Source organism: Arachis ipaensis, chromosome B03 (genome assembly GCF_000816755.2).
Source record: "Arachis ipaensis cultivar K30076 chromosome B03, Araip1.1, whole genome shotgun sequence".
NCBI classification, from domain to species: domain Eukaryota; kingdom Viridiplantae; phylum Streptophyta; class Magnoliopsida; order Fabales; family Fabaceae; genus Arachis; species Arachis ipaensis.
In genome coordinates this window covers 8,847,001-8,867,397 of record NC_029787.2, presented here as the reverse complement: position 1 = coordinate 8,867,397, position 20,397 = coordinate 8,847,001, and the positions used below count along the sequence as shown (strand labels likewise).

At 36.8% G+C, this 20,397-nt stretch overlaps 5 protein-coding genes across 6 annotated transcripts in view; 2 read left to right on the top strand and 3 right to left on the bottom strand.

The window, feature by feature from the left end:
• LOC107628750 (eukaryotic translation initiation factor 4B3) lies at positions 510–2,611 on the top strand (the record flags this gene model as incomplete). Its single annotated transcript, XM_016331344.1, is given in 2 exon segments — positions 510–1,714; positions 2,265–2,611. Coding segments are annotated over 2 exon segments (1,221 nt in total). The 3' UTR covers positions 2,311–2,611.
• Positions 6,449–7,375, top strand: LOC107632250 (aspartic proteinase-like protein 2). The gene is made up of 4 exons (XM_021117136.1): positions 6,449–6,708; positions 6,836–6,898; positions 6,982–7,063; positions 7,288–7,375. The coding sequence occupies exons 1-4, from the start codon at positions 6,449–6,451 to the stop codon at positions 7,351–7,353; spliced, it is 471 nt and encodes a 156-aa protein (XP_020972795.1). The 3' UTR covers positions 7,354–7,375.
• Positions 8,026–12,706, bottom strand: LOC107632251. 2 transcript variants are annotated; one of them, XM_016335953.2, is made up of 4 exons: positions 12,615–12,706; positions 10,160–10,678; positions 9,848–10,073; positions 9,279–9,753 (listed from the first exon to the last, which is right to left on the bottom strand). In XM_016335953.2, the coding sequence occupies exons 2-4, from the start codon at positions 10,670–10,672 to the stop codon at positions 9,290–9,292; spliced, it is 1,203 nt and encodes a 400-aa protein (XP_016191439.2). In that variant the 5' UTR covers positions 10,673–10,678; positions 12,615–12,706; the 3' UTR covers positions 9,279–9,289. The 2 variants fall into 2 exon arrangements, with proteins under 2 accessions (XP_020973684.1, XP_016191439.2); XM_021118025.1 differs by lacking the exons at positions 9,279–9,753; positions 9,848–10,073; positions 10,160–10,678 and adding exons at positions 8,026–8,627; positions 8,707–9,024.
• LOC107632252 (disease resistance protein RPP5-like) lies at positions 14,415–16,956 on the bottom strand. The gene is made up of 5 exons (XM_021117135.1): positions 16,408–16,956; positions 16,021–16,167; positions 15,547–15,735; positions 15,168–15,464; positions 14,415–14,909 (listed from the first exon to the last, which is right to left on the bottom strand). The coding sequence occupies exons 1-5, from the start codon at positions 16,954–16,956 to the stop codon at positions 14,451–14,453; spliced, it is 1,641 nt and encodes a 546-aa protein (XP_020972794.1). The 3' UTR covers positions 14,415–14,450.
• LOC107628752 (TMV resistance protein N-like) overlaps positions 16,942–20,397 on the bottom strand; it is a 13,943-nt gene continuing 10,487 nt past the window's right edge. The window contains exons 2-3 of the mRNA XM_016331347.2: positions 17,279–17,802; positions 16,942–17,027 (exon numbers count right to left, since the gene is read on the bottom strand). Coding sequence (XP_016186833.1) covers positions 17,024–17,027; positions 17,279–17,802 — 528 coding nt within the window. The 3' untranslated portion in view covers positions 16,942–17,023. The remainder of the gene's footprint in view (positions 17,028–17,278; positions 17,803–20,397) is intronic.

The window sequence follows — 20,397 nt, the reverse complement described above, 5'->3', positions numbered from 1 at the left end:
GAATTCGAGATAATAAATTAAAAAAAAAAAATGCTGAGGAGAAACATAGAGAAAGAGATTATGTTAAAACATATTATTAATTTATAAAAAAATGCTGAGATTAGTATGGTAAGCTGTATATTTTGTTTTTCAGTTGAATTTGCAGATTGTTTTAGTCCAGAATAGTTATAACTTGGCTAATCAATAAGATTAACGAAGTTGGTTAAAACAAAAAAAATATTTTATAAAGATTTGTTGTTTAATGAGATAATCTTGTGAGATCAGATAGGATAACCAATAACCAATACCAAATTAACTTAAACCTTGTCTGTGAAAACTTTTTTCAAGAGAATATATATTCTTTTTTAAAAAAAGATAAGAAACTAATCTGAACCGTTGATAATGATGACCAGGCATGGTGGTCCAAAGTCATAACTTCCACCGTTTGATGCATATATAATGATGTCCCTCGCGCCTCCGTTTTCTCCACCGAAAAAACGCAAACCTTTGTGCTGTGCAAGCAAATCAAGAGAGAGAGAAAGAAGAAGAAGAAGTTGAGAATGGCGGCTACCGTTTCTGCGTGGTCGAAGCCAGGTGCGTGGGCTTTGGATTCTGAGGAACATGAAGCTGAGCTCCTTCAACAGCAAACTAGCAACAATAACGAAACTGCCCTCACCGGAAAACCACTAGCCGACTTCCCATCTTTGGCTGTGGCGGCCGCCGCAAAACCCAAGAAGAAGAAAGGCCAGACCTTTTCCCTTGCTGAGTTCACTGCCGCCAAAACGGACTACCAAGATCCCATCGTGCTCCCCACCGGTCCGCGCCAGCGCACCGCCGAGGAGCTCGACCGCGACCGCAACCGTCTTGGTGGTGGCTTCAGGAACTACGGCGGTGACCGCGCCAACAGAAGCTCCGGTGGTGGTGATGATTCCTCCAATTCGAGGTGGGGTTCCTCTAGGGTTTCTGACGAGCCGAGGCGGAACGGTGGGTTTAGGGATTCGAATCGCGAATTGGCTCCTTCCCGCGCCGATGAGATTGATAATTGGGCCGCCGCGAAGAAATCAACGGTCGGTAACGGTTTCGAGAGGAGGGAAAGGGATAGGGATAGGGAAAGGAGCGGTTTTTTCGATTCCCAATCGCGTGCTGATGAATCCGATAGTTGGGTTACGAACAAGAGTTCTGTGCCGTCAGAGAGTCGGAGATTCGGTTCCAACGGCGGTTCTGGTGGTCTTGGGTTTGAAAGAGAGAGGAAGGTAGGGTTTGGGTCTAGCGGCGGCGCAGATTCTGATAATTGGAACAAGAAAAAGGTTGAATTTAACGGTGGAAGTGAGAGGAGTGAAGGTGGTGGTGGGAGACCTAGGCTTGTTCTGCAACCTCGTACAGCGCCTGTGAACAATGAGAGCCAGGAGGGTGCTGGTAATGGTAATGGTAATGTGGTGAAACCAAAGGGTCCGAGCCCATTCGGCGAGGCGAGACCGAGGGAGGAGGTGCTGGCGGAGAAGGGGCAGGATTGGAAGAAGATTGATGAGCAGCTTGAGAGCGTGAAGATTAAGGAGGCTGCTGAGAAAAAAGAGAGTTTTGGAAAGAGGGGTTTTGGTTCTGGCAATGGACGTGGTTCTAGTTTGTCTGAAGCCAGGACTGAGCGGAGTTGGAGGAAGCCGGAATCCGAGACAGAGCGGAAGGCAGAATCTGAGACCGAGAGCAAGCCGGAATCTGATGATGGTCGTCCGAAAAGGTATGTCATTGATAGAGTAAGGTATCAACCAAGTAGTTGTACCTTGGTCAAGGCTTTATTAGTTGTTTGATGATGTGATTTTGGAAATTGGCATACTTGTTAGTACATCTGATAGTGCAGTTAGGTACTTTAGTTTTAGGCTTATCTTGATTTTGATGATGTTGATAGAATAGAACACAGCCCTCTGGGGAAAAGAAAAGTGGAGAAGGTTGTTAACAGTTAATGAGTTGCTTCTTGTCTGCTAAACCAATTCAGTTGTGTGATATGTTGCTTCTTTATCATCTAATACCATTGAGGGAAGAAGGTGCTTATGATAACTTGAAAGTCTTTCTTTACTCCTCCTGAATTGTTTCTGCTATATTTGCATCATGCCACTCATAGGTTTGCATTATCTTTAAATTTGATTATTACCACATGGCACATAGTGGTGCTGTCTCTCATGGAGGACAACTCTGCTTGGTTGAGACATCTGAGGAAGATCTTTGGAGTTTCCGTTTTCTCCATATATACCATTTTGACATTGTTGACATGTTTTCTTGTGTTAATGCAGTGCTGATTCTGAGAAAATGGAGGATGAACATGTTGAAGAAAACTGAGGAGCTGTCAATTTTGTCCCTGCTGAGTGATAACAGAGTTGGAAAGGAAAAAGGAACATTGGATATCAAATTTTTTTGTTTACCATTGAAAGTTTTGTTCTGAACTTGTGTTTATTATGAGACACTGTACTGAAACTGTTGAAAAAGATAATTTTAATAGGTTTGCTTTAGGTAGTCTTTACTCTCTAGTATTTAATTTATGTCTATGTTGGTAACCAAATTTGTCACTGTTACTCTGGTTGTCTCACTATTTTATAATATGTACAAGTTTTCTATTGGTGGTGAAGTGCCGTTTCTTGTATTCATGTTTGTCTTCCACATCCTCCTCCTCCCTTGACTGCTATTCGTGTTCACCTGCCTAAGGACTTAAAAGTGAAAAGGGATGTTCTTCTGATAAAATGAATTTTTGATATGCAAATTAGATTCCAAACAACACGAAGAGCTTCCTTTTTTATAAGATTAGTTAAAGAGTGAATTGATTTATAGTTTCAAATTACGGTTTCGCTTTAAACTATGGTTTTGAGAATAGAAATGATGTCAAAATGTAATTTCATATAGTTTTGTTAAAAGAAGAATGATAGAGTAACTGATTAAACACATATTTCATTCCATACACATGTAAAAAGAAGAAAATATGAATTTGTGTTTTATTCTTTACTCTTCTATCATATTGGCTTGCCCAGGGCCATTTCTGGGCGGCCAATGAATAAACATTAGAAACAGAAATAACACACACATTGTGCATACATAATAGTTTGGATTTTCATTCATTATAAGCAATGAAACTAATAAACACATTCCACTTTTGCATGAAAGCAAAGGGGGAATTCTATCCAAGCACTATGGAATGGAACAGTACAAAATTGATTGCTCAATTAGTTTGAGTTAAAGTAAAACAATAAAGCTAGACGAACAAGCATTTTTAAAATCAAGTCTCCAACCAAGTATGGGGTGTGTTTCTTTTTCTTCCTACATATGTATTGCTTTGCTGCCTATTCTTCCTCTTCTTCCTTCTTGATTATCTTCTTTTGCACATTTCTCTCTTCAACGTTGTTGTCATTGTTGCCGACTGTCGTTATCCTTGTCACCACTGTCTTACGGAGCCACATAGTGGCAAAGAGGGGCAATGACCCCTAATTTTAATTTTTTACATGTAAATTAATGTAAATTTCAGTTTAGTCTCCTTTAAAATTTTATTTTAGTCTTATTTTATTACGTAAATATTTTTTACTCTCCTCTAATATTTCATCTAATTTCGCTCCTGATCATCATCGTAATTATTGTCTTCTTGTTCATCTTTTCTTTCTTCTCCTTTATATATTCAGGAAAGATATTGAGCATAAAAATTGATAGATAGTACAGAAATTTTACAAAAATAGATTAGATCTTCATTTACAATAAGCAATAAGGCAAAAGAGAGGAGGAGATCGGGTGAATGTTTAGGTAAAAAAGAGAGGGTTAAGTGGGGGCATGTATCCTGTGTGACCCATTTTTTTATTATTATTAGAGGTAATGACCAAATCAGTACCCGAAAGATTAAAACGCTGACATTGCGGTACTTGACTATTGCAACTCCTCTAGAAAGAATCTCCAATTTTCTCTAGTTTCTGCATCAACAACCCCATACGCTATTGGAAACAGCTGATTGTTCGCGTCCTGACCAACTGCTGTTAGTAATTGCCCTCCAAAGTACCCTTTCAGAAACGTCCCATCCAAAACAATAAATGGCCTACACCCTGCTCTAAGGCCATTTTTGCAAGCAGCCAAATAGATGTATAAGTTTCTAAACTTAGGCAACCCCTCTGGCTGTGGAGTAGTCCCCATGTTGGCTTTTGAACCAGGATTAGCCTTCATGATTTCGTTAAGGTAGTCTCTGAGCCTTAGGTATTGATCTTTCTCTGTTCCCTCGATAACTTCCTTGGCTTTGACCATAGCCCTAAACATCATCCTCTCGTTGACTGAGATGTCATACTCCACTTTAAACCATTCATGTGCCTCTCTCTGCAGCATGTTGGGATGGATCCTCAGCTTTGGGACCAGTTCCTCAGCAACCCAAGCACATGAAACAAATTTACTCTTGTTACTCCTGGGGCACGTATGCTCGTCCACAAATGTCTTTATCTGAAAGGATGCTGGGTAGTTGGTCCTGGCATAGTAGCACAACCAAGGACAGTCTGGATCATAGCAGATCACCCTACACCTCTTCTTCTCATTCCTAATGTAGAACACCTGTCTCCCAATTTGTATGTTATACTTCTGCACTGCTGCTTTGAACTGCTCCATGGTCTCAAACTCCATATTCAACTCCAGAGTTATTTTTCCATATGGCGTGTTGGGATTATGTTGAGAAAATACAGGTTCCTCTTCGTCATCAGTTGCAGGGGGGCTACAGAGTTCTTCGGATTCATATTGGTACATCTCAGGTTCACTATCACCATCTTCTCTATTCGGGTTAGGCACATCTACCCTTGGTGCTTCATCCTCCTTTCTAGGTACAATTCTTTGCCCAAACGGTTGAGGCCTTGGATGATTTCTCCTTGCATTGTCCCTCCCACTAGTTTGTGTTACATTATTTGCTGCAAAGTCAGTTGAGATACATGAGAACTGAAGCAATTTATATTTACATATACTCTAACTTAAAAAAAAAAACTAATTTACCTGTTGGGTTTTCTGTAACAGGTTCCTCTGCCCTTTCCTCATCCACGAAAGGTTCTCGAAATTCAGAACCCCCATTGACACCAGCAAAATCATCAGCATTGGTCTCCTCTGTGGGTTCATTCCCAACTTCAGCTTCTCCATGGTTACTCTCATTTACACCCTCATTCTCGGCAGCTCTTTTTTCTCGGGGTAAACCACTAGGGGCTGGTCTTGGATGTTTCTTTCTAACCTTCTTAGCAGGTTTCTCCGGAGCTGATGCTCCTTCAGTGTCTTTCTCCGCATTCCCGTCATTTGCAGCTTCTTCTCCTGCACCACTCTCACCTTTGTTCGACTCGTTAACATCAACAGTGGCCTCATTTACACCGTCATTCATATTCTCCTTCACAGCCACACTCAACACCATCTCCAATTCATTAACCTCACCACTGGTCTCATTCACACCATCATTCTCCTTCTCATTAGCATGTCCGTCAACCTTATTAGTAACTTCATCCTCCTTGACACTATCACCATCTGGATTGACTTCAACCACACTATCACTACTACCATTAGACACGACTTCTTCATCAATGATTTCAGGGTTTGCGTCAATGGGGTGATCAAAATATAGGTGTACAGTGTTCTCATTCTTCATCGCACTCTCACACATTCTCATGACTTCAGCGTCTGTCCTAAGCACTCTAAGACCCTTAGGTAGCGTTTGGTAGAGAGACAGAGACTGAGAGACAGATACTGAGAGACAGAGACAGAGAGACAAGAATTAAAATAAGTCTCAGTATTATGTTTGGTATAAAATATTGTTCAAAATATAATACAGAGACTAAACTAAATGAAATGACCAAATTATCCCTACTAATTAAAAGAAAAAACAAATATAAAACCCAAATCCAATCCTTCAGACAACCATTTCCCCTTCCTCCTTTCTCAATCCCTAATCTCCCGTCAGTTCACCCAATTTCGCCGTCTCAATCTCTTGCTTGGCGTCGAGTTCGCCGTCGACAAGGAAGCCTTGCCACCGTTTCATCAATTCCTTCGCTTACGGTTCTCTCCATCTGTCTCTCTCTCTCACGTTCGATCTCTCTCTCTCTTGCTCTCTCTCACTTTCTTCTGTTGGTTGCAGGGGCAAATTGGTTGGTATTCATGCTGGAAACAGGGGCTATCCTCCGAATAAGGTATGTAAGCTGATGATTATGATAATTTTGATACCAAATTTCTGATGATTCAATGATAACACTGATATGAGATAGTTAGCATCGTTGTTAACTTTGAATAAAGTCACGATTTGAAAAGTTATTTTTCACAGTGAGTGATTTTGAGTTTGTGGTGTCTGAAATTTAAAAGGAGAAAATGGTTACATGGTGATTGAGTTTTTATTGAAAAGTTATTTTGAGTTTTTATTGAAAAGTTATTTTTCACATAACCTAGTTTGTCTTTGCTGTTTTTTATTGTATTTCAAGAACCAAAATTGCTTGCAGTTGATATGCTTATTGGTTGCAACTATTTTACTCTGCCAAATTGCTTGCAGTTGATATGCTTATTGGTTCCATGCTCAGACTCGATATGTGCTTCTGAGGTTCAAGGTGCAGCTACTGAATGTTCTCAGGCTAATCAGTGCAGCTATACATTTCAGTATGGAGATGGAAGTGGAACGACAGGATATTATATTTCTGATGCAGTGTATTTTGATATGATCCTGGGACAGTCTTCACTTGCTAACTCTTCAGCGACTGTTGTTTTTGGGTGAGTATGTGTGCTTTTTACTGTGAATAAGGTTTATGTGTCATCTTACTCATCTATTGGTTTTGCTATTATTCCTATGTTCATTTTGATGCGTATATGGTTCGGTTGATGATTATTTTGTTAATAGGTGTAGCAACTATTTGTCTGGAGAATTGACTAAATCAGATAAAGCAGTTGATGGAATTATTGGGTTTGGCCCTGGTCCTCTATCTGTTGTATCACAATTGTCTTTGCGTGGTATAACACCCAAAGTTTTCTCTAATTGTTTAAAAGGAGATGGCAATGGAGGAGGCATACTAGTTCTTGGTCATATTTTGGATCTAAATATAGTTTATACACCACTGCTTCCATCACAGTAAGTTCTTCTGCACTTTGTCTACTTTAGCCCCTTGCTAGTGACCCGCTTTTTTTATTTTTTCAAAAGCAATATTAAAAGAAATTTATGGATATAAAATATGAAGTTGCTCAAGAATTGGGTTCTTAAAATATTTGTTATCCTATTATGCTTGCTGTACAACTAATTGATAGTTTTATGAGATATATTATGTAGGTTTGACTATTTCTTTTCTTAAAATTCAGACCTCATTACAACGTAAACCTCCAGGGCATTTCTATCAATGGACAACCCCTCTCCAAGCAAGCTAATGATATACAAGTGAGAAACCTAGTGGATACATAACTTATGCATCACCGAATCTCTTGAAGGCAAACGGAACTACAGATTAAGTTATAGTGTTGGGTTTTAAATTGCAGCAGGAGTATTTGTGTGTAATTTGTTTGTATTTGTAAACATGTTGTAAAAGCATGTATAGGAATGAATTAGCTTGACTGATTTGTTGACATTAAATTGTTGAAATTAGATTGGCTGTTTTGGGAAATTCTTGTATTCTTGAAATTCTTGGGAAATTAGATTGTTGACATTAATATCATACAGAGCATTTAATATAGATAGGAATAAGAACTTGCTAATAACAGATGGAAGGAGACTGAATTTAACATATTGAACTTATTAATATAAATTCATGAAGCATTAGTTTGATTATTCAGTATCTAATATTACCTTGAAAATTTATGAAGCAATAATTTGAAAAGTCAGAATCTAATAATAACTTGTGAATCAGGACAGTTCACCTAATAATTTATTGAATTCATAAAAATAACTAAATCATCCTAATAAGTTAATGAATTCATAAACATAACTACATAAAAATAACTAAATCATCCTAATAAGTTAATGAATTCATAAACATAACTACATAAAAATAACTAAATCATCCTAAATTCATAAAAATAACTAAATCATTCTAACTAGTTATTGAATTCATAAAAATAACTAAATCATCCTAACTATGTTCAACAAGAATCGTTAACTAGAACAACTTATTCTAATTGAGAATGGATCGCACATAACCACTCTTCTGAGAATCCTTCAAACCCCAGAAAACCTTCTCCATCTGTGCATTATTAGCAAATTTCACTGCAACCTGCACCACCTCATCGTTATCGAATCCAAGCTGTTCAAGCTTCTCACCGACCATGAACTTCTCATTCACCCCAGATATAGCATCAGCAAGAACTTGGGCATTCCTTCCTTGTTCAGCAGTCGAAAATTGCACCTGTTCAACCATCCTCTCTAGAATATCATTTTGCTTCCGCTTCTTTCCCGAATGCCTTCCGCTAGCTGCACAGGCATCAGAGTGTGAACCTGCTCCTTGTCCTTCATGAAAACTTACATTTGCTGACATTCCAAAATCGTCTAAACTTGGACAATGATCTTCCTCCTCCTCTTGAACTTGCTCCTGTGCGTCAAAACCACTAACTGCACCTGCACCCGTGGCTCGATCCTTTCCGAATATACCCTCTAATCGGTGGAACAAAGGGAATGGCTTACCAGGAGTATAAAATTTGGTTGGGTGTGCCTGTGATGAAACTTACAGAAGTTAGTATACATATTCTAAAGTCACTAATAAAATAATTTCAAGTAAGTTTGTTAACAACCTTCATCCACGCATCAAGAACGTTTCTACTGTCAACATCTACGCACTGTTTTTCAGAATTCCACCCAAATCCACTACATGCCAGCATCTCAGAGGCATATTGATACTTCTCCTTCAGTCGCTTATGCTTATTCTTGCAATGCTTGGCCGTTACCGTACAAGTTGGGAATGCTTCCAACATCTTCAAGGCTAATTTTTCAAAAGTTCCTGGTCTAAATTGTCCACAATCAGCTTTCAAACCATCAACAACACACTCTTCCATGAAACCAACAAATGCTTCAGTTTCTTCATCAGTCCACATGCGTTTGTCCATTGTCATCTAAGAAGAAATGTAACATGCAATAAGTTGTACAATCCATTAAAATCAAACATCACCTATGATAATAGAAATCTACCAATGCAATAATTAGTCATATTAATAATTATGAATATTACAAACAAGGCTTACAATAACCTTTTAAAAATTTCAATGACAAAAAATCCAACAAAACAATGGAAAGTCTTTCGCACACAAATTTAGCTATTACATAACAAGTTTCATGCCAAATTAAACATGGAGATTCAAGTTGGGCCTATAATCTATCCTATTCCGTACGACTAGCTCGCCACTCTTCGTACATCTCAATTGCAATGTTGTCACGCCATTGTGTCCACTCATTCGTATTTTCAACCACATCGATCAACTCATCTGGTGCTTCCTCTTCGACGGGCAGAAATTCATCTAAGAAGCTAGTTTGCTCTTCCGGATCCATATCCATGTTCTTCCGAATAAAATTTTGCAACAGACAACAAGCAATTATTATCTGATTTTGTGTTTTTATAGGGTAAAAGCTAGGGCTTCTTAAAATTGACCATCTCTTCTTAAGTAATCCAAAGCATCGCTCTATGACATTCCTAGCAGAAGAATGCTTTCTATTAAAATACTCCTGGTAGTTGCGAGGTGCACGTGTTCCTTGAGCCCACTCTCTAACATGATAGCGAGTGCCTCTATATGGTGCTAGGAACCCAGGACCATTTGTGTAACCCGCATCCACTAAATAGTAATTACCTATAAATATTACATATAAACAAAATAAGCTCTACAACTCTCCAGTCAAGCTTAATGTCAAAATCTAACTTATGACTTATAAATTAGATATTACCATGAGGTATCTTGAGACTATTACCACGAGTGATTGCATCTCGAAGTATTCTTGAATCAGATGCCGATCCCTCCCACCCACTAAGTACATAAACAAAGCTCATATCTCGATTACACACTCCTAGGACATTAGTACATATTTTACCCTTCCTTGTTCGATATCTTGACTTATCAGACTCGGGGACTGTCACCTCTATATAAGTGCCATCTAATGCTCCCAAGCAACCCTATAATTCACAAAAAAATACAACTTTTAGATAGACAATCCTTCCAGGCTTAAAACAAATTACATATATAATCCATTTAGGTTTACCTTAAACTTTCTCCATGTTGGGTCTATGCAATCCTCTTCAACCGGTGAGGTCTTGGCGAATAACAAGTTTTGCATACGTATAATAGCCTTTAAAACCTTATTGAAATACTTACTAACTGTTTTCCCAGACCTACAAAATCTAACTTGTAGACTACGATTTTTCTTGTGATGAGCTAAGATAATTAAAAAACTTGCAACTTGTTCCGGCAAGCTTACTTGACCATCCTCACAAAGTCCTCCTTGGACTTGAAGCAACTCGCACAAATTAGCAAAGGCATTTGTGTTCATTCTTAACTCCCAAATACAATTCCTATCACCCTCACCAATAATACGCTCTAAAGCATCACGTCTAATTCTACTATTCATTCTTCCGCCTAATGACACTTCTCCACTACTTCTATTCCTAAAGTACACAAATAATGTAAGAACAAAGTTTAACATCAAATTATCATGCTTCGATCTCATCGTTTCATAAAAAGAAACACATCGTTTAATAATCTCCGACCGCTCCATTCCTTCCTAACAAAATCATTTCATAAAAATAAGCATAAACATTCAATTTACTCAAATCAAAATCTAAACTAGATATAATCATTCAATGTCTTTTGTCACATGTACTTGAAATAAGAACATGTCAATAGCCAAATAGCCAAATAGCCAAAGTAGTACAATTTATAATAAACCAGTACCACTGATTTTTTTAATATATGGTTAGTACCATACCCACATCAACCTTATCACCCTTGTTTTGCATGCTGTACCTCTTTACAATTTCCCATGTATCGAAAAAATAATCAATTAATTCCATACTCCTAAGAACTTAGGAGTAATATTATTTGTACAACAAAAGTTAATAACTTTATTTAAAATACTAATTTTCTTCCCAATATTTATATGAACTACCAACTAATTTTTCTGCTAAAGACAAACACAACTAGCATTTCTGGCTCCAAAGATCAGAGAGTAAAGATTAGAGTATCATAGAGCACAAATTCAGCTCAAAAAGTAAGTAACCTAGCAAATCATAAAACTCATATATTTGGTTCTTCTATTGGTAAAAGATGTTAAATAAATAAATAAGTGCCATCAACTGCTAACATCCTCTAATATTTGATGCAGATTTTGTAAGCTGTCTACTTTTTCAAGTTCTGAATTCTAATATACTCAAAAGGGTCATTACTATGGTGCTCCCCTTGAGCATCAAAACGTTGTTCCTCACAAATAAAGCCAGCTTTATTAGCAAAAAGGGTCAAAAGGGGAAAAATAAAAATAAAAAACAAAATAAGAAGCAACACAACTTAGAAAAATTCATGCATTTGCAGTTTGCATAGACCATGAATTAATTAGATACCCTGTGCATTGTAATTCTAGATTTGAAATAAAAAAGTTAGCTTCAAAAATTTTCATTGGTTATTACAGAAAAGTTTTTCAACTTGCAAATAAATGCAGAATAATTTGTGAGATGTAAATCGAGTACCATACGAGCTAGATATTAAAAATTGAAAAAATAAGAACGAAACTGCGGGCAGAGACAAATGGTAGGTGTGAAGATGAACTCACCGGAAGGGAGCTAGGGATTCGTCTCAGAAAAGTGCATAACAAAAACATGACAACAATTTCTAGGCAAGCAATTTCGAGTACAAATTTTAATTATGACTATACAGATTGCATTATATATGGCACGGTCTGGAAGTTTGATAATCATTTAATTTTCATTTCATTATATATGCTAAAATAAAGTTGAGGCAAATGTTGAATGCAGATTATATAACACAATGATTAAGAGATGTATTAATCAGAAAAGATTTTATTTTATACATGCAAGGCATTGGCATTATTAAATGGAGGAAAATAAATTTGTCCTATTCAAGTAATTCAACTCTATTATTATATGAACAAATTAACTAACCCTTTCAGTAGCACCAAACCAATTTACAACAACACATATGATCCACGACAATATATATAGTACCAGGGAACAAGATTCAGCACACTTTTCTGATAATAATACTTCACACATTGGATTTAATTTCACTAAACATATAGGTCAGAGAGAATACAAAATCAGTTCTAAATAAGATAAGAAAAAACATGACTGGTCCACACTCCACACACCATGGTTTATGAACTGAATACACATATCACATAAAACACACTTCTCAAATACATTTAACAAAAACAGAAAATACCGAAATAGAAGATAATCTGCAGAAGGCGTTGAAATTTACCAAAAATTTCAACAAGCAGAGCAGTAGAAATTTTGAATAAAAAATCATATAACTCCATACAACTTCTATAAAACTGCAATAAAAAGCAACACAAATGCGAAAGATACACGAAGAGACGACAAGCAAAATGCAAATATGGAGGAGAAGAGAAGAGAAATAGAAGCTTCACGAGGATACCATGAATTGAAAAATATGCCTACGAAGATGAAGGTGTGACGGCGACTAACCTTGCTCACGGTGGTTCAACGATTTCGACGACGAGGTAGTGGTCTTGCAGGCGGCGATGGGCAGCGGCAGCAGCTTCAGGGTTAGCTCCAAGGTCTGATTGACATGATATTGAAAAACCCAACCCTGATTATTTGATTTGGTCAAAAGGGCAAATTAGGAATTAGATAATTAGAATGAGGGTATTTTGGACATAAATTGTTATTTAAAATTTCTGTCTCCGTCTCTGTCTCTGTGTCCCTACTTTTTGGAAGTACTGAAATACTGAAATTTTTAAGACAGAGACTGAAATTTTAGTACCAGTCTCTAGGCCAACAAACATAATACTGAGACGGAGTCCCCCAGTCTCCGTCTCAGTACCTCAAAACAAACGCTACCTTACCTAACTCTAAACCAGGTACTAGCCAGTACACCTCATTGTATCCAGGGTAACCCAAGTCTAAAAATAAACCCTCAACAAAGAACAAATTACATGTCTCCACATTCACCCTGTGTATCTCAGTTACTAAACCCCCGTCGTATATCACATTACCATCAACACCCCTTTTCAAGGCACCCATGTGATGATAAACAAAGGTAACTAGACGATCCATCTAAAAAATCGTAGAGGGAAGATACAATGAATAAAACAATCAACATGATAATAATGCTGTCGATAGAAGGCACGTAAATGAGAGGATGGAGTGAAGGTGAACTTACCTCTACGTAGCGTTCTTCCTTGCGAAGACTGGGGTTGCGATGATGCCACTACCAACCCCTCCCTGTTGACGCTTCGACAATGTCTCTCAAATCCTCTTCGTTCTTCTTCACGCCAAGTAATCAGGGCAACGTCTCTCCCTCTTTACGTGACCTTTCAGTTTTACTCTTAGTGAAACACTAAGTCACAGTAAGTCACCCAGCAGTAACAAGCTTTGTTGATTTGGGATTAGGGCAAAGACTAATGATTTGGGACAAATTGAATTCCAATTAACCTAATTTCCACCTAGGCTAGCAAATTAATTAATTAGAAATGACAACTCAATTAAAACATGATTTGTCAGCATAATCCGGTGACCACGTAAGCATTGTCCTCACCGGAGCTTAGGTCCGGCCAGGTTATGGATACGTTTGTCTGATTTTAAAATCAACCAGGTACCATTTTGTCGTTTACAATAGTCAGGTACCGCAATGTCAGCGTTTTAATCTTTCGGGTACTGATTTGGTCATTACCTCAAAATTTTAGTCTCCATTTTCAAAATTTTAATCAAATATATGTGTAATACATTGTTATTGGAAAATTAGGTGTTTTTTTTGCATATGGTATTTTATTCAAATCGGACGGTCCGATTTGTTTGATGAAAAAAATAAATTACAACTCGGAGGGTCCGATTTGTTTGAAGAAAAAATTAAACTCCAAATCGGATGGTACGATTTATATTTTTTATTTTTTTATTTGTTAAAATAAAAATCGAACGTCCGATTTTAACATTAAATTTTTTTTTATTTTCGAAATCACAAATTGGACTGTCCGTTGTGATTGTTTGTTTAAAAAACAAAACAATGCAAACAAATTGGTGCTTCCGATTTGTGTCATCCCATAGCCAAATAAAACACCCCTCTACTTACACCATATTGTTATACACCTTTCTCTCTCCCACACCAAAAATCAAAAGCGTTATAATTACTGGGAGGGGTATCCGATGCAACATTTTCAATCATGAATATAAGGTTTGCGGGATATTGATCCTTCAATTTCCAAAAACTTGTACATCTGATTATGAGCTGAAGAATTGGCTCTATATATACGTCATCGTTGTGTTTAACTGTTCCATATCTTCCTTGTATACCCAACGGGAACCTTAACTCCTCACTTCTACTACTTCTGGATAATCACTCATGGTGTCCAATTCAATACCATCAAGATCAGATGCTCCTTCTTTTAGATCACTTATATAACCATTAATGAAAAGTTCCCGGGAGAAAAATATTAGCCACATATGATCTAATTCAGTTGCAATCAAATCTTGCTTGAGACGGATTGGAACAACGGCATATTTGCCCCCAAGCTGATAACCATGAAAACCACAACCAAGAACAGGAGAATGATTGGCTTCTTCAAGCCATTTCGATGGAGCATCATGTACAACAAATATTACACAACAAGCAATGCCTATCCAATTATTGTCCTCCAGAATGGGAGATGGCTCCAGGCTCACTGAACTACCCGCCGTATTCTGTCGGTTGAACCACCATGGAATTTCAGCTCCTGGAATCACGACATCGATGATGTATCTGGGGATAGAGCATTGCATGTACACCTGGCACCATAGAAATTAGGTGTGCGTACAACATGAGTTCATACCATAGAGGGACAAAAGCAAAATGAGAAAACAAATGAGGAACTGAAGCTGGCACCTGAATCATTTTTATCATCCATGAAATAACTGTGACACGACAACCTTCCGTGTCACTCAAATTTGGGCAGTTGAAAACATATATTCCTGCATCGTAATCTCTTCCACGGCTACGTCCTCCTATGGGAAAAAAGGTGCTAGGCAACCACTTTAGATGCTTACTGGAAGTTCCTTGATGCAATGAGGTAGCGTAACAATATTGTTTCCTCCCATGTTCAAACTTTCTAAACAACGTAAGTTTCCAATAGCTTCGGGGATTTGAAGTAAATTACAGAAACTTATGTCAAGAGTTACCAAAGCTGGAAAACGAGACAAACAAGGCACCAACAAACCAACTGAATTGGCACGCCTTCTAGAATACAAAAATTGGAAAGGCCTTGTAAGAGTTTTGCACATGGAGGAGGATGTCATGTGCCTTTCTACACTTTGATCTGGATCCAACTTTTTCAACTGCTCTCTCTGCCACGGACTCTTTAACAATTGATATTTAAGTAATTTCAAACAACCAGATAAATTCAAATCTGCTGCCGGGAATATTAACAAGATTTTTGCAGTTTTCAAGATTCAAGAAATGAAGCTTTTCTAAAGAACCAATGGATGGATCAAGGTAAACAAGTGCAACACATCCTTCAAGATCAAGGCGCGAAAGATTTGAGGCCCCAGATAAATTTGGTATCTTTATGAGATTTTTGGAATGACATAGTTCCATATGTGTCAAATTATGTAAATTCTGCAAGAATAAAAAGAAGACCGATAGCACAAGATAATAATATAGTGAACAGAAAAAAAAAAGAGAGAGAAAATTGTCCTCTTATTTCTATTTTAATAAGTTCAACATTGTTAGAGGCAATGATATGATGTGCCATACCTTTATTCCCTCCCAGAGTTCTTTGATATTGCTATAAAGTAGGATTAGTTTAACGAGTTTATTTGGCTGAAAACTTGACGGTAAACAAGTCAAAGGATATTATCCCAACTCATTAGAAAGGAAAGTCAGACATCCTGAAAAATTCACTTTGCCAAGTATGAGTAATTTCAGACGATTCATTTGTGATAAAGCTTCAACTGACAATCCTTCTCTAATTTCTTCATATCTTGGAAGAACTATTGCTTCAATGTTATCTGCTGTCTGAAACTTCAGAATATTAAAATTATTTAGATTCTAAAATGGCAGATAAATTCAATATTATTAATAACTATTTTACCTTGTTTTCCCACAAGACATCGCTTAGATCCTTTTGATTCCATAACCTGCTCCAATTTCTTGGTTCTTTGGGTGTTTTTTCTCGAACAATACTTCTACCCAATTTTATCAACAAGTCATGCATTACTATCTTCCACTGATCACGAGTTGTGAGTGATTTATCAATGAAAATTCTTATAACAATAAAATATCTTTCACATAATCTTCAAACTCATCGGAAAAAAAGCATGCAATATCAAGAAATATTTCCTTTTCCATATCCTCATGTCCATCAAAACTAATTCGAAGCACATCCATAATATCTTTTGTTGGATTTTCTTTCAGTCTATCCAATGCACTACTCCACTCAGAAACATCTCGCCCAAACAAAAATGAACCGAATACTCTAATTGCTAACGGAAGTCCATTAGCATATGTTAATGCAACATTTGTGAGGCTTTCATAATCTTTTGCAACATAATTACATTTGAAAGCTTTTTTGCAAAATAATCGGAGAGCATTCTCATCATTTAACAGTTGAACTTTGTAAATACCATCCACCCCATATTCTCTCAATATATGTTCATCTCTAGAAATTATGATTATTCTACTCCCACTGCCTAGCCTTTTCCGTTTTATAGCCAATTTCTCCAACTGAATCCCCTTTTCAACATTATCCAGAACTATGAAAACCTTTCTATGGCATAACCTATTTTGAATTAGATTATTTGCCAATGAAGGGTTGGATAAAAGAAAATCTTCTTCCATGAAAGCTTGACAAAGAAGTCGCTTTTGTACACCAAGTGGGCCATAATCTTCGTAAGTTTTACTTACATCATCTACAAAACATGAAACATCGTATTGATGAGAGATTTTTTCATATAAAATAGTAACAAGAGTTGACTTTCCTATACCGCCCATTTCACAAATTCCAACAACTCTAACATCATCCTGAGTCCAAAACTAGAAGCTTTTCTAGTTTTTCTAAAGGGGAGTGCATCCCAACTATATCATTGGATAGACTTGATGATGGTTTGGGACTCAGCATGCTTGTTACCATAGACAGCAAAACATAGAACTGGTTACTCACTTATCCTTCAAATCCCAGCCAGAGAGATTGGCTACTTGTGTTAGAGCTCCCCTCCATCTTTGCACTTGCTCCATCATCTCTGCATCATCTTTGAATCTTTCTTCATGTTCCACAAAGGCTTCTTCATAGTTTCCACTTTGCTTTCTGACCTCAGAAGGACTCACATCACAGAAAACAGGCAGAACACGGTGTCCCGGTATTTGAATGCAATCAGCTATCTTTGCTAGTTCTTGCAAGCACCTTGTGGAGGAAGCATAATTCATTGAGAAGACCACAATCAGAACCTGTGATCCTTCAATAGCTTCCAGAAGCCCTTCTGATATAAGTCCTCCTTTCTCGAGCTTAGTATCATCCCTGAAGGCAACTATGCCGTGTCTGCAGAGAGCAGCATAAAGATGATCGGTGAAGTTGTTGCGAGTTTCGCCTCTGAAACTCACAAACACATCATATTTCCAGTTCTTCCTATGAGACAAGGTGCTTTGGATTCTCATGCAATCCATTGTGTAGTGAATATACTGTGTGCACTGTGAATATACAATGCAATATAGATTAGATTTTATGGAAATGAGATGCATACTGAGGACAGGGTATATATATTAAAGTCAACGGACGTGTTTTGGATAATTGATAGGAAGTTCAGTTGAAAATTATTGTATTGAAGCATTGAGTAGTTTATTATGAACAAAACTAATCGCTTTCAAGTGGCTCATAATTCTTTACGGCAACTACTCCTACGAACATGTCAAAAACATCTTTTTATAATAATTTTTATTTAAAAAGTGTAACTTATTTATTTAACAATACTTTTAAATAAAGGTAACACTTTTATTTTAAATAAAAATTAAGTTCTACAATTTATCATCTAATAGTTAAAATAATGTATTTTCACATTATGACAATTATTAAATCTTCGTTGGAGTAGTCACCATTTTTTACTATCTAATATATAAAAATAGATGTAGATGGATAAGTTTACACAAATTACTTTTAAGATATGTTTTTTCTCCTACTAACAACGTTTATTTGATAAAATTTTAGAATCAACCACTCAATTTTTGCCAAATCAACTATTATATTTCCAAATCAGCAAATAAAATAAAATATACAAAAAAATCTAAAAATTTATGTGTCTAACCAAATTTGTAACCTACAAAGAATTCATATTCCTACTATATTTATTAGATCTTACCGTTATAAACAATACAATAAATTTATAATCCCAATAATTAATTTGTATAAATAACTCATTAAATGTAATAAACATCCATATTACAAATGTCATAACAATATAATATTATTAATCATAATAAATTTTACGTTATAAATATTCAAATTTCATACTATTTGACCTACTTATATAAGTCTCTTATCATTATTTCTTCAAATAATATCAAGTTTAGCACAAAAAATTTATTTTTGAATTACACAACATCTCAAACTTACTCAATAAAATATCATTTTTTGGACAATATCACAAAATAAGACAATTAGTTTATCAAAATTTGTATGATTCGTCTATGAAAAACATTAATACCCACAAATGAAGAGGAGCCTCTTTGTTTATAAATTATTATATTAGAAGAAAATGAGGCAACTACATTTGTGACACATGAAATCAAACACCACAATATCTAACAATAAGGTAACTCTATATTATCTTCATAATCCCATCTATCAAATTATTAGTTACTAACCCAATACTTATTTAAGATCAAAGTGCTACAACAATTTTTGTACTATTGGATGGCGACAAAAAAAATTGTTGGGCACAACTGCTTCAAATCTAATGACATTCCAGAAAAGTAATGACATTGAAGCACTACTTCAATTGAAAAATTTGTGCAACCTCACATTTATATTTGAAGTCAAAGTAAATTATTTAAATTATTCATTGATTATAGGAACCAATTTCGCCAACACTAATATCATCAGACGAAGATCACTGGTGCACGAATTGTGAATCACACTTTTCACAATTCGTACTACTAACCAGCAAATGCACTAGGTCGTCCAAGTAATACCTTACGTGAGTAAGGGTCGAATCCCACGGAGATTGTTGGTTTGAAGCAAGCTATGGTTATCTTATTTTTCTTAGTCAGGATGCCAACAACAGTGTTTTTCAACTTCAATTGTAAAGAGTCAAAGGGCATAAATATAAATACTTATTGTGCAATGATGGAGAATATGTTGGGGTTTTGGAGATGCTTTGTCTTCTTTATTTTAGTTTTTCTCTTGTACTCCTCTTCACACACGCATGGCTCCTTCCATGGCAAGCTATATGTAAGGTGTCACCGTTGTCAATGGCTACTTCCCGTCCTCTCAGTGAAAATGGTCCAAATGCTCTGTCACAGCACGGCTAATCATCTGTTGGTTCTCGATCATGCCGGAATAGAATTCCTTGATTCTTTTGCGTCTGTCATTACGCCCAACAATCGCGAGTTTGAAGCTCGTCACAGCCATTCAATCCTTGAATCCTACTCGGAATACCACAGACAAGGTTTAGACTTTCCGGATTCTCATGAATGCCGCCATCAATTCTAGCTTATACCAAGAAGATTCTGATTAAGAAATATAAGAGATACTCATTCAATCTGATGTAGAACAGAGATGGTTGTCAGGCACATGTTCATGGATTGAGGAAGGTGATGAGTGTCACGGATCATCACCTTCTTCATAGTGAAGCGCGAATGAACATCTTAGATAGGAACAAGCGTGTTTGAATGGAAAACAGAGATCATTGCATTAATTCATCAAGACGCTGCAGAGCTCCTCACCCCCAACAATGGAGTTTAGAGACTCATGCCGTCAAAGAGTACAAAGTTCAGATCTAAAAATGTCATGAGGTTCAAAATAAATCTCTAAAAGTTGTTTAAATACTAAACTAGTAACCTAGGTTTACAGAAAATGAGTAAACTATGATAGATAGTGCAGAAATCCACATCTGGGGCCCACTTGGTGTGTGTTGGGGCTGAGACTAAAGCTTCTCACATGCTTGGGCTGTTTTGGGCGTTCAATGCCAGGTTGTAACCTGTTTCTGGCGTTGAACTCCAACTTGTAACTTGTTTCTGGCGCTGCGCCAAACTGCAACATGGAACTGGCGTTGAACGCCAGTTTACATC

What these genes read in the sequence shown, in the direction of transcription:
- LOC107632250 (XM_021117136.1), top strand. Translation starts at nt 6,449, where the DNA reads ATGCTTATTGGTTGCAACTATTTTACTCTGCCAAATTGCTTGCAGTTG. An exon ending in GCAGTTGATGGAATTATTGG is followed by an intron (nt 6,899 to 6,981) that starts GTTTGGCCCTGG and finishes ATTGTTTAAAAG; the next exon opens with GAGATGGCAATGGAGGAGGC. An exon ending in ACACCACTGCTTCCATCACA is followed by an intron (nt 7,064 to 7,287) that starts GTAAGTTCTTCT and finishes CTTAAAATTCAG; the next exon opens with ACCTCATTACAACGTAAACC.
- LOC107632251 (XM_016335953.2), bottom strand. Translation starts at nt 10,672, where the DNA reads ATGGAGCGGTCGGAGATTATTAAACGATGTGTTTCTTTTTATGAAACG. An exon ending in CAACATGGAGAAAGTTTAAG is followed by an intron (nt 10,074 to 10,159) that starts GTAAACCTAAAT and finishes TGTGAATTATAG; the next exon opens with GGTTGCTTGGGAGCATTAGA. An exon ending in TAGTCTCAAGATACCTCATG is followed by an intron (nt 9,754 to 9,847) that starts GTAATATCTAAT and finishes TAATATTTATAG; the next exon opens with GTAATTACTATTTAGTGGAT.
- LOC107632252 (XM_021117135.1), bottom strand. Translation starts at nt 16,956, where the DNA reads ATGGAAGAAGATTTTCTTTTATCCAACCCTTCATTGGCAAATAATCTA. An exon ending in AATTACTCATACTTGGCAAA is followed by an intron (nt 15,736 to 16,020) that starts GTGAATTTTTCA and finishes TTATTCTTGCAG; the next exon opens with AATTTACATAATTTGACACA. An exon ending in ATTGCATCAAGGAACTTCCA is followed by an intron (nt 14,910 to 15,167) that starts GTAAGCATCTAA and finishes CTATGGTGCCAG; the next exon opens with GTGTACATGCAATGCTCTAT.